Raw genomic sequence first — 11,354 nt, 5'->3', positions numbered from 1 at the left:
TTACTCCAAGGACAACTTTTAAAAAAAAAAGTTTTTTTTTTATATTTGAAAAAATTAAATATCATAGACTATAAAAAAAGACTAAAAAAATCACTTAAGTACCTGGAGTATTATTTATACAACCACCAAATAGATGGTCAAAGGTTTGCAAGAAGTAGTAAAACCAAAATGGTAAATTAAGATTTACAAAGCTCAAATAAGGGGAAAAAAGGCCAACTTATACCTATATCCCTTGAGGCTTAAGCAAATATTGATCTAATCAAACCAACCTAATTATTGACAACATATCTTCCAAAACCAACTACGCTATAATATTAAAAAAATTAAAGATTTCCATCAACCCAAAAAAAATAAAACTAAAATATCTTAAGACCAAGTCCATTGCACCAATTTTTATGCCTTAGAAGGGATGCACGTTCCTCGTTAATCCGCCGTTCACATTAGTGAAAAATCCGACGAGCTCCGGCCGGTAAGGAAGATACGATCGCCGGCGATCTTCATCCTTAGCTTTACTCTTCATGTATGCTTCATGTGCTAACACACCTTCGCTCTTCTTTACAACAGTACCCTTCTTCTTTTTAATCTTCTGCGTTAGCATTTGCTCGTTGAATTTGGCTTTTTCTTCTGTCTTCGCTGGAGTAGTTGTGGTAGGGTTCAAGAATACAAAGGCGTCTCGTCCATCACTGTTACTCCGGTGAAGAAAGTCTTTGAATCTCCATAGCTTCGAAAATCCTGTTGAGTTACTCTTTTTGCATACCTCAGGAGAAGAAGAAGAAGAAGAAGCAGCAGCTTCAATTGCCTTATTATCTTTTGACCATTCACAAAACGGTCCAGCGATTTCTTGATTTCCCGATGAAGAGGAAGTTGCCGGAGAATTTTCTTCCGTTTGTATAAATATCTTGTTTACCGGTGACCGCTCCTTCAATTTTTCCAAATCATCCTCGGACAAAAGAAGGTTTTGATTGAATAATGGGAAAAGGGGTCGGATTTGACCGTTGTAGAACACCTCCTCCGCCGTTATCGGCGGCGCGTCTGTCATACACGCGAAAGAAAACTCCTCCTCTTCTTCTTCTTCTTCTTCTTCTTCTTCTTCTTCTTCTTCTTCTTCTTCTTCTTCGTCACCATCATCATCATCATATTGTTCTGTTTGATCTTCGATTATCATCTGTTGTTTCATCCTTAGCTGCTCTGTGAATTCTTCGGTTAGTTTTCCGATGACTTCCACCTCATCATTATACGAATCTTTTAAGGTTTCAGACTCCATTTTCTCGAGATACCCAGAACTTCAAATTCGATGTGATGTTGCAGAAATTTGAAGAATTAATAGAAGACGTGTTGAAGAGAATTTGAAAAGAATAGTGATGAGGTATTAGGAGAAGAACAAGTATATAAGAGCTTTAAAGGATGAGGATTGGGGGTTTGAAATAAATGAGGGCTATATATTGGGTGGTTGGAAGAATAGTGGAGTACCAAGTTTGGTTTGTCTTGCTATAAGTACTATTCTTTCCATACTTCCAAAATAAATTATAGATATATATGTCCAAAAAGATATTATATATGTAAATGATAGAGAAGATGCGGTGCTTGATAAAATCATAGTCAAATAAATAATTCAATGATTTCAAAATAATATAATAGCTTTCATTTTAAGAGATGAAATTTAATATTTATTTTATATGATAGTATTTGATAAAGTACGAAAATTAAGAAAAAAAATTAATTTCGATGCACACTATTACAAAGTTTGTAATATTAATATTTTTATTCATACAAGAGCATGTAAAATAAAAATTTAAGCTATATATATACAAATAAATTTTAAAAAATGACATAATATAAATCGATGGAGTAATTTTTTTGTTCCGAGGAATTTTAAAAGAGGGCTTAGAAAAATCACAAGAGGACTTAGAAAATTTACAAAAATTGGAGAAGAAGGAAAAATGGAGAAAGTGAAAGGAAAGTGTGTTTGAGGAGGACAAAATTGAAAAAAGGAAGAAGAAAGGGCGTTAGCGCGTTAAGGCTGGGGAAATGTGTCTATTTGTTACGAGGTGTGGGGAAGGAGGGCAGTGGGGTTGCTGACTTTTAACCTTTTTGTTGTTTTTCGACATTTTTTTAATTACAGATTTTATACTCTTTTTTTCTCGACGTTTTTATATGAATGAAAACACATGTTCTATTTCACACTTCTACGACAGATGAGTCACAATTATCAAGGAAAATAATATACTGTTCACTCGTGCGCACATAAGCATATTCGTGTGTTTTTTTGGTTTGGGGGGGGGGGGGAGGTCCACTGTTTCTCGAAGACAAAGAAAGTGTTATTATATGATGTAAACTCAATTTTCACCTAACTGTATAGAGAACTTGATTCTCTATCAGTTTTCACAGAACACACACAATGATAATTAAATAACATAATAATATTTTACGTGGAAAACTCTCAACTCACGAGATTAAAAATCACGACCTACACTCGTAGAATTTCAACTTTACTAACCGAGGCAACTTTAGATTACAACCTATTGTAACTTAGGAATTAAACTCTTAATCTCTCACCTACTTGCAATAACTATATTGCAAGCCTCTTTGTAATAACTCTATTACAAAGCAACAAACCTTGACTAACTCTAGTCAAGAAACTAAACCAAACAGTGGTTTAAATTTGTCCTACAAAAACACTTCTTGAAAGTAGTGTAGGATTACATACGAAGAACAAATAACAAAGACTCAATAAACCTAAGAACTTAAGATATCTTCAATCTTTGGGTCTGGTCCTTGAGGTTGCAGCAACTTTGATCTTGAGAGAGATGATGGCTAGCACTTCAGAGAGAAAAATCAATTTTTGGTTTTTGCAAGTGTTAGAGCAATAAGATCCCTTGCCTCATGTTGATAATATGTGTGTGTGAGGTCATTGGGATGATGTAAGCAAATATCTGGTACAAGGCATGCTCCATAAAGTGACTGTTGGACTGTTGCTTGTGCAGTGCAACAGTGCAGCGACTTTAACAGCTGTAAGGAGTTGATCTGTACTGTGACCGAAAGAACTGATCTCTATCTGTTCCCTCTACAGTTCCCTCTGTTGTTCCCTTAACTGATTTCATTTAGAGTTGAACCAGACATCTCACTAGTTACTCTGAATGCAAAGGAACTAATAGTTTCAAGTTCCTTATCTGGTTCTCTCATGAAGTTTGTCAAATCATCAAAATAAAAGATACATAACTTATCAATTTTTTCCTTTTTGATGATGACAAACTTAGAGTTGATATTCCCCTTGAGAATCAGATCTGCACATTATTTCCCATACGAATCATCCATATTCCCCCCGAGAACCTGTTTCCTCTCTTTCAATTTTCAAGTAACATATTTTTTGTCAGTTGATACAGTGCAACAACTTTTACAACTGTAGAGTTGACTGTACGATGACCAAGGGAACTGATCACATATGGTCCCTATCTGGTTCCTCGAGAGCGTTTGGCAAATCATCAAAATATGAAATAGCATAACTAATCAATTTTTCCCTTTTTGATGATGATAAACTTAGAATTGATATTCTCCCTGTTCAAACCAAATCTTCCATATTGTTCCCCCTGCATAATAGCCATATTCCTTTTGAGAACATTTCCCTGTCTGATTTTCATATGAAGTTTATTAAATCATCAAAACACAAAGACACATAACTTTATTTTCCCCTTTTGATGATGACAAACTTAGAATTGAAGTTCTCCGTGAGAACCAGATCTTCATATTGTTCCGCTTGCAGAATAGTCATATTTCTTTTGAGAACTTGTTTCTCCTCTTCAATTTTCTTCTCCCTTTTTGGCATCATAAAAAAGAATTAGCCAAGAAAATACAAAACAAAGTCTAGCAAAGTTAACTCATGCCACTTGTGTGCACGCAACATAGTTAAAAACAGAACGCAAGAGTATAACATACATTAATAGACGACGATGCTCATTAAGTTAGGGAAAAATAATATTGTAGTAGTACCATAATTACAAACATACACAAGTCAAACAAAACTAAAGTACCACAGTTGAAAGGAAAGGACAACAAAAAGACACGGTAAGATTAAACAGGAGCTGGCAAAGGAGTAAGATATGGGACACTGGATGAAGAAGGGAAGGACTAGGAAGCAAGGGCTTTGAGGAGGCTATCAATGCAAGCATTAACAACCCTTTGATCGTTGGTCAGCTGCTCTTTCAAGTTCTCCACTTGGTTCTTTAACTCTACATTTTCAGCTTTTAGACGGGCAACTTCTTCTCCCTGAGCATTGTTGGAACTAGGTTCCCTACTGGCCTGATTAAGCTTAGACTCAAGAATAACATTATGCGCCTTTAACCGCCTAATTTCCTCATTTGCAGCATTTTGGGAATCAATAAGCTGAGAGTTTGTGGAACTGCTGCCTATTCCCCTTTTTTGTCAACATACCCACATTCTTCCAAGGTGTTCATTGAGAACATTTGTTTACAAGTTCCCACAACTGCTCTCCCCAAAGGGACCTCAAATTGTTCAAAGACTTTTGTGAGCAGGAACCCATATGGCAACCCATGACTTTCATCCTTTAAGTCTACCACTTTCTTCATGTGTTCAACCAAAATTCCAGGCAGATTGATGGGAGTATAGCCGTCCAGTGCCTCCAAAAGAACCAGGTCTGCTATAGAGGCAATGGATTGCCTTTCAACTCTTGGTAGCAAGACCTTATTCACCAACTCGAACAAGATTTGGTATTTTGAAAGCAGTGCCTTCTTGTGCACTCGTTCCCCGTATTGAACAGCTTGAGGCTTGAGAATAAACTTCCTAAAACTTGGGAAACAGGTTCCCTTCACAGTTGAGAGCCATTCAGCAGGCACCCCAAGAATATTCTCGAGCGCAATCTCATCAACCACAAATTCTACCCCACTGATCTTCAAATTTATGGTGTCACCTTCCACTATGAACAAATCAACACAAAAACTGCAAACTTCCTCCTCATAGACCTTTGGACTCTGGGCAGTAAATTGATGAGTCCACTCTTAGAAGTCGCAAATTTCAACTAACTGCCTCATTCCAGACTTATCAAGAATGTTAGTGCCAAAAACTCTCTCCCACAGAACTTTCTGCTTTTTCAATTTTGCTTTCCTTTCAAGCTCAGACACATCAACTCTGGCCCTTTTTGAGGAACCAGGTTCCTCACAGGTACTTAGCCTCTTTCTGAGTGGCCTTTTTTTCTCAACAGTCTTTTTCTTTTTCAACTCCTTCGTCACCACCAACCCCAACAACTTTTTCAGATAGGTTATCCTCACTATCATCAAATTCTCCTGTAGACACCGAATTCATCTTAGGATACACAAACTCCAAAGAGACTGTATCAAGGTGAGGAAAAGATGAAGGGTCAGTACTGCCCAGAGGCTATCTAGTAGAGCTTGGAGTTTCATCCAGGTAGAAGCTGAGAACTCTTCTTGGGCAAAGGGACCAGGTCCTTCTGTAGGCTACCCTATAGTACTAACCGGTGCTTGGTCACTTTAAGACACCTGGTCCTCATTTCCTTTTTCTTCCCCCTAAATCCCAATACCTACATCACAAGACAAAGAATCCCGAACTAGATGTTCCATAGCAACAACAGTCAAAAGAATTTCACCTATCTTACCCACAATAATTCCCAACAATGCAGTATCAGTAAAAGAGGATGGAGCATTACCTGATATTGAAGAAATATTCAGATCAAAACCCTGAGCACATTGAGTTTTCGAAACACTCGACACAGCACAACATCCACCATATTAGGAACCGGCACTCCTATCTAGATGTTATGCTTCGAGAGACGGAGACACAACAAGGATGCCTTTAGTAGCTTTGGGAGACTCAGATTGTGGTAAAAACATGGTTGATTCTGAGAGACGGAAGGCACAAAAAGAGGGTTTGGGGTATTTAGAGGGAAAAGAGGGACCAGTTACAATAAGGTGTGAGAAAAAGGGATAGGTAATTGGGTCAATTTAAGAGGTATGAGAAGAAGCAGAGGCAATTAATAATGTGGCACACTAGTAGTTCAAAATGCATATGAGTGTAAGAGGAACTACTAACCTAATTCATGGGAATCGTGTTCCTTGACAAATTTTGTAAATACGAGCATCCTCCTTCCAAAAATTTGCAATGTCATTAGCCACTTGTTTGTCCTGTAGTTGCCATGCGTGTTTACCTGTAACGGTATAGAATTGAGCGAAGAAGTTGCCAGAAAATACTTTTTTAGCAATTTACCTTACCATCCTTTCATAGCTAATCATCGAGGGACTAGGTTCTCTGCTATATTAAGGGCACTTGTATTATCACATAGCAGTTGCACACAATCAGAGAATACACCAAAGTCTTCCAATCGTTTCTTGATCCACAACAGTTGGGCACAACATGAGGTAGCTACCACATATTCAGCTTCTGTAATAGAGAGGGCCACAAAATTTTGTTTCTTTGTACCAATAAAGCAAGATCCCAAAAAGTATGTCATGCCATATGTGCTCTTTCTATCCACTAGATAACCAGCATAATCAACATCATCATACCCAATCAAGTCAAAATTATCTCCTGGGGGATAATAGAGAACCAGGTCCTATGTTCCTTTGAGATACCTCAGAATTCTTTTGACAGCTTTCAAATGAGATTCTTTAGGACTTGATTGGAATCTTAGCACATAACCCAACACTAAATACAATATCAGGTCTGCTGGCTGTTAGGTGCAAGAGAGATCCAATGATACCCCGATACATAGTTTCATTTAGAGGGGAACCAAGTTCGTCCATGTCTAGACAAGTGGTAGTAGAAATGAGAGTACCAATGGACTTTAAGCTTTCCATCTCAAACCTTTTCAGAAGCTCCTTAATGTATTCCTGATGACTTATCATCGTTCACTTAGAGGTTTGCTTCACTTGTAGCCCTAGGAAGAAGTTCAATTCCCCCATCATACTCATCTCAAACTCGCTTCCCATAAGCATTGCAAACTCCTCACACGGGGAATAATCTGTTGCACCAAAAATGATGTCATCAACATAGACCTGCACAATCAGCAGGTTCCTCCCTCTTTTCTTCATAAAGAAAGTGTTGTCAATTTTCCCTTTAGTGAAACCATTCTCCAGAAGGAACCTAGGCAATCTTTCATATCATGCACGAGGAGCCTGCTTCAATCCATATAGAGCCTTGTCAAGCTTGAAGACATGTTCAGGATATTTATGGCATTCAAAACCATGTAGTTATTTGACAAAAATTTTCTCCTTCAAATATCCATTCAGAAATGCACTTTTAACATCTAGTTGGAACTATTTTCAATTCCCAGAATATATCCTCTTTTTTTATTTCCAAAAGATACACTCCCCACCTTGTAGGGCCTTGAGTGGAAGAAAATCATCCATTCTTCCAGTCACATGTTTAGAGCAGCCATTATCCATGTACCATTTTAGACTGCCTCCTTTCACTACTGTCTGCACAAGGGAATCAAAGATTAGTCTTAGGAACCCAAACAAGTTTGGGTCCCTTGTAATGAGGGAAGGGGCGAATCAAATTTCTTTTTGTCCATGCAGACATCACATATTTCTTTTTCAGAGAATCAGGTTCCTTAGCAGTAGAAATTTTTTCGACAAAAACTTTATTTTTCTGTTGGGACTGAAACTTTGCTTTACATGAATCTTTGTGACCAGTCTTACCACAGTGAGTACAAAGCCAGTTATCAGGTACAGTAACATACTTGCTATGTGGGTTATAGGGGGTTTTTTCCTTGTGGAACTCGATTCCTTGCCTATTCCCTCCATTACTTTTATACATGGAAGTGATTGTATCAGAGGACCAGGTCCACTCTAGAGATTTATCTAGATCATTTTTAACTCTGTTTAAATCTTTCTGAAGTTTTCTATTCTTTTCAAGTTCAGCAACAAGACTTAATTTTATATTTCTAAGTTCATTTTCAAGCTTAACGTGTGCCTCACTTGCCACGTCCTTTCCTTTAGAGGAGTTCATGTATTTTTCCATTGAATGTTTTAAGAGGATATTTTCTTTCTTTGTTTCCTCCACTGTTTCCTTCAAATCTACAACTACAACCACCAAATCATCTCTCTCTTGTTCTAACTCTCTGATTTTCTCGGTTAAAATATTTTTATCACTAATAAAGTTGTGGTAAGCATCAATTAAAATATTAGCCAAAGATACTAGCTTCTTTTTAGAATAAGACTTCAAATTTCTTTGAACGTCCAGAAAGTTTACCTCATCGTCATCATCCTTATCAGATTTTGCTATCAATACAAATATGGAATCATATTTTGTAGCTTTGCTTTCAACGGCCATCATGAAGGTGTCTGCCTATTCATCATCACCCTCAAATTCACTAGACGAATCTCCCCACGCAGCCAGAGCTTACTTTACAATATTATCATCGACATCTCTTCTCTTGAACTTTCTGTCGGGGACCGGGTTCCTCTTAACCATCTTGTCAGCATTGGTTTTGTAATGGTCCTGCTTGTGGATAGGACAATCTTTGATGAAATGTCCTGGCTTTCTGCACTTGTGACAACAATTGTATCCTTTAGTGTTTTTGCTAGAGCTCCCCTTCTTGGGAATGCCTCAATTTCTACGAACCATTTTCTGAAATCTTGGTGGTCTGTAGGTTGATTGACCTTCTTCAAAATTTGGTGGAGCAGCCATATAAATCCTTTCTATGTGTTAGCATTATAGAAAGAACCGGCTCTGATACCAATTATTGTAAACTCAGAGTCCACCAAACTGTATAGAGAACCTGGTTCTCTATCAGTTCCCACAGAACACACACACAACGGTAAGTAAATAGCACAACAATATTTTACGTGAAAAATTCTCAGCTCACGGGATTAAAAATCACGACCTACACTCATAGGATTTCAACTTTACTAACCGAGCAACTTTAGATTACAACCTATTGTAACCTAGAAATTAAATTCTTAATCCCTCACTTACTTGCAATAACTATATTGCAAGCCTCTTTGTAATAACTCTATTACAAAGCAACAAACCTTGACTAACTCTAGTTAAGAAACTAAACTAAACTAAACAGTGGTATAAATTTGTCCTACAAAGACACTTCTTGAAAGTAGTGTAGGAATACAAATGAAGAACAAATAACAAAGACTCAACAAACCTAAGAGTTTAAGATATCTTCAATCTTTGGATCTGGTCCTTGAGGTTGCAACAACTTTGTTCTTGAGAGAGATGGTGGCTAGCACTTGAGAGAGAAAAATTAATTTTTGGTTTTTGCAAGTGTTAGAGCAATGAAATCCCTTGCCTCATGTTGATAATATGTCTGTGTGAGGTCATTGGGATGGTGTAAGCAAATATCTGGTATAAGGCATGCTCCATAAAGTGACTGATGCACTGTTGTGTGTGCAGTGCAACGACTTTAGCAGCTGTAAGGAGTTGATCTGTACTGTGACTAGAGGAACTAATCTTTATTTGTTCCATCTACAGTTTCCTTTGTTGTTCCCTTAACTGATTTCATTGAGAGTTGAACCAAACATCTGACTAGTTACTCTAAACGCAAAGGAACTAATTGTTTCAGGTTCCTTATCTGATTCTCTCGTGAAGTTTGTCAAATCATCAAAACAAAAGACACCTAACTTATCATTATATTAAGGTGACTTGCCGTGATTAGGTAGTGATTTGCACACCCTTATATCGTTACGCTTATCATGGAGAGCTATAGTGAGATGAGCCATTAGTACTCCCTCCCTTTTCACTTTATTTAACACGATTTGGAGTGCAAGGTTAAGTAGAGCAATTTTCAATATAAATTCAAACTTAAAAAATTTAAGTTTTTGAAATAAAATTTATATTTTTAAAAAGAAACTTAAAAATTATTTTTTTTACTAAAGTCATAATAATTAATAGTTCAAGATATATGAGAAAATTACAACCAAATAAAAATTCTTTTGATTTAGCAAATAGTAACTGTGTCTTATAAAATGAGATGGAAGAATTAGTTTCGAATTTGAGAGAATGGAGAATCAGAGGCGGATCTAGGATTTAAAGATGACGGATGACAAAATATTCTTTAATATATACTTTGTAATAACTAATATAGAGTTTATTAGGAATATATATAAAATTAGGTTCGGTCTCTTTTGAGTCTATTCTGGTCAACTTACTAAGCGTTTTTTATTTGAAATATGAAACTTACGTTTCAAATATCAAGATCATAGAATATCACGTGTTTTTTCTAAACAATTAGATAAGCACGAGTTCATGCCTTTTCTAATTAATTCAATAGGTAAATTACACCACCAAGGGCGAAGCTATATTCTCCTAAGGGTGGATTGACCACACTTCACCGAAAATTACATTTTATATAGATAAATATTAGGTTTTAAAGGTATATAACACATATTGAATATTCTTTGTCGGGAATTTTTTTTACTTTTTTCAAGTTTGAATACCCTTGGAAAAACTCCTGACTTTGCATAAATAAATATAGAATTAGATAAACTAGAGTTCCCAAAAATCAAAATCATAAATCATGCTTTTTCTAAGCAATGCTTACTAAATTTTCATCATAATTTAATAGCAAATTGAATTTAACAACCATAGAGTAACAAAATTTTCATGATATGATAAACAAAAGAAATTATAAAAAAATTTAATTTGATCTCAATCCAAATTCCCATCGAGACTCAAGTTTTTCGATTTTAAAGGAAGAAAACTTACATATTTGAGATTAAAAGAAATATTTATTTTATAGAGATTTTAAAATTTTGAAAGTATATTTTTTAAGTGTCCTTACTAGAGATCACAGATAAAATAATAGAATAGAAGAAAATAAAAAAAAATAATAATAAAAAGAAATTTCTTGGGAGATAGTTGAAAAGAGAAATAGCTTGGACAAAAAGAAATAAAAAGCATAAAGTAAAAGGGGAATCAGGATTCAAGATAAATTCAAACTTGGGTCTCATAGTTGTCTAATTTGGGACTGCAAATGAGAGGATTTCATATTTAGCATAGTTTAAAAAATAATTAACATATGTATATAACAATTTTATTAACCTAGCAGGTGTCATGTCAGCCTACCTTAAAGGATGGATACGCCCCGGTAGAGAATCTCTGGACTAGTAGTACTGTTCCTTCCTTAGTAAGCCCACGAATAAGAAAAAACTACAGTTGAGTTAGTAAGCTTTAGATATCACGATTAAACAAAAGAACAAGCTTGCTTTACATACTATGGGAGGCATCTCTTCATCTTCTTTTCCTTGTGATTTTTGTTTTTTGGGTAGAATTTTTACGTAACAGCTATGCCTTTGTTTGTGTTATATTTAAGAGAATGTTAGGAGCAAATTATTAATGTAATAATGAATTAATCCTTCATTAAAGAGATGACT

At 35.9% G+C, this 11,354-nt stretch overlaps 1 protein-coding gene across 1 annotated transcript; it reads right to left on the bottom strand.

Annotated features, from left to right (window-relative positions):
* Positions 1-400: 400 nt before the first annotated feature.
* LOC107829043 (uncharacterized) lies at positions 401-1,039 on the bottom strand. Its single transcript, XM_016656462.1, has one exon. The coding sequence runs from the start codon at positions 1,037-1,039 to the stop codon at positions 401-403; it is 639 nt and encodes a 212-aa protein (XP_016511948.1).
* Between the last annotated feature and the right edge of the window lie 10,315 nt (positions 1,040-11,354).

Source organism: Nicotiana tabacum, chromosome 24 (assembly GCF_000715075.1).
Source record: "Nicotiana tabacum cultivar K326 chromosome 24, ASM71507v2, whole genome shotgun sequence".
NCBI classification, from domain to species: domain Eukaryota; kingdom Viridiplantae; phylum Streptophyta; class Magnoliopsida; order Solanales; family Solanaceae; genus Nicotiana; species Nicotiana tabacum.
Note: the sequence above shows the minus strand (reverse complement) of the source record. Positions and strands in the feature narration are given on the sequence as shown.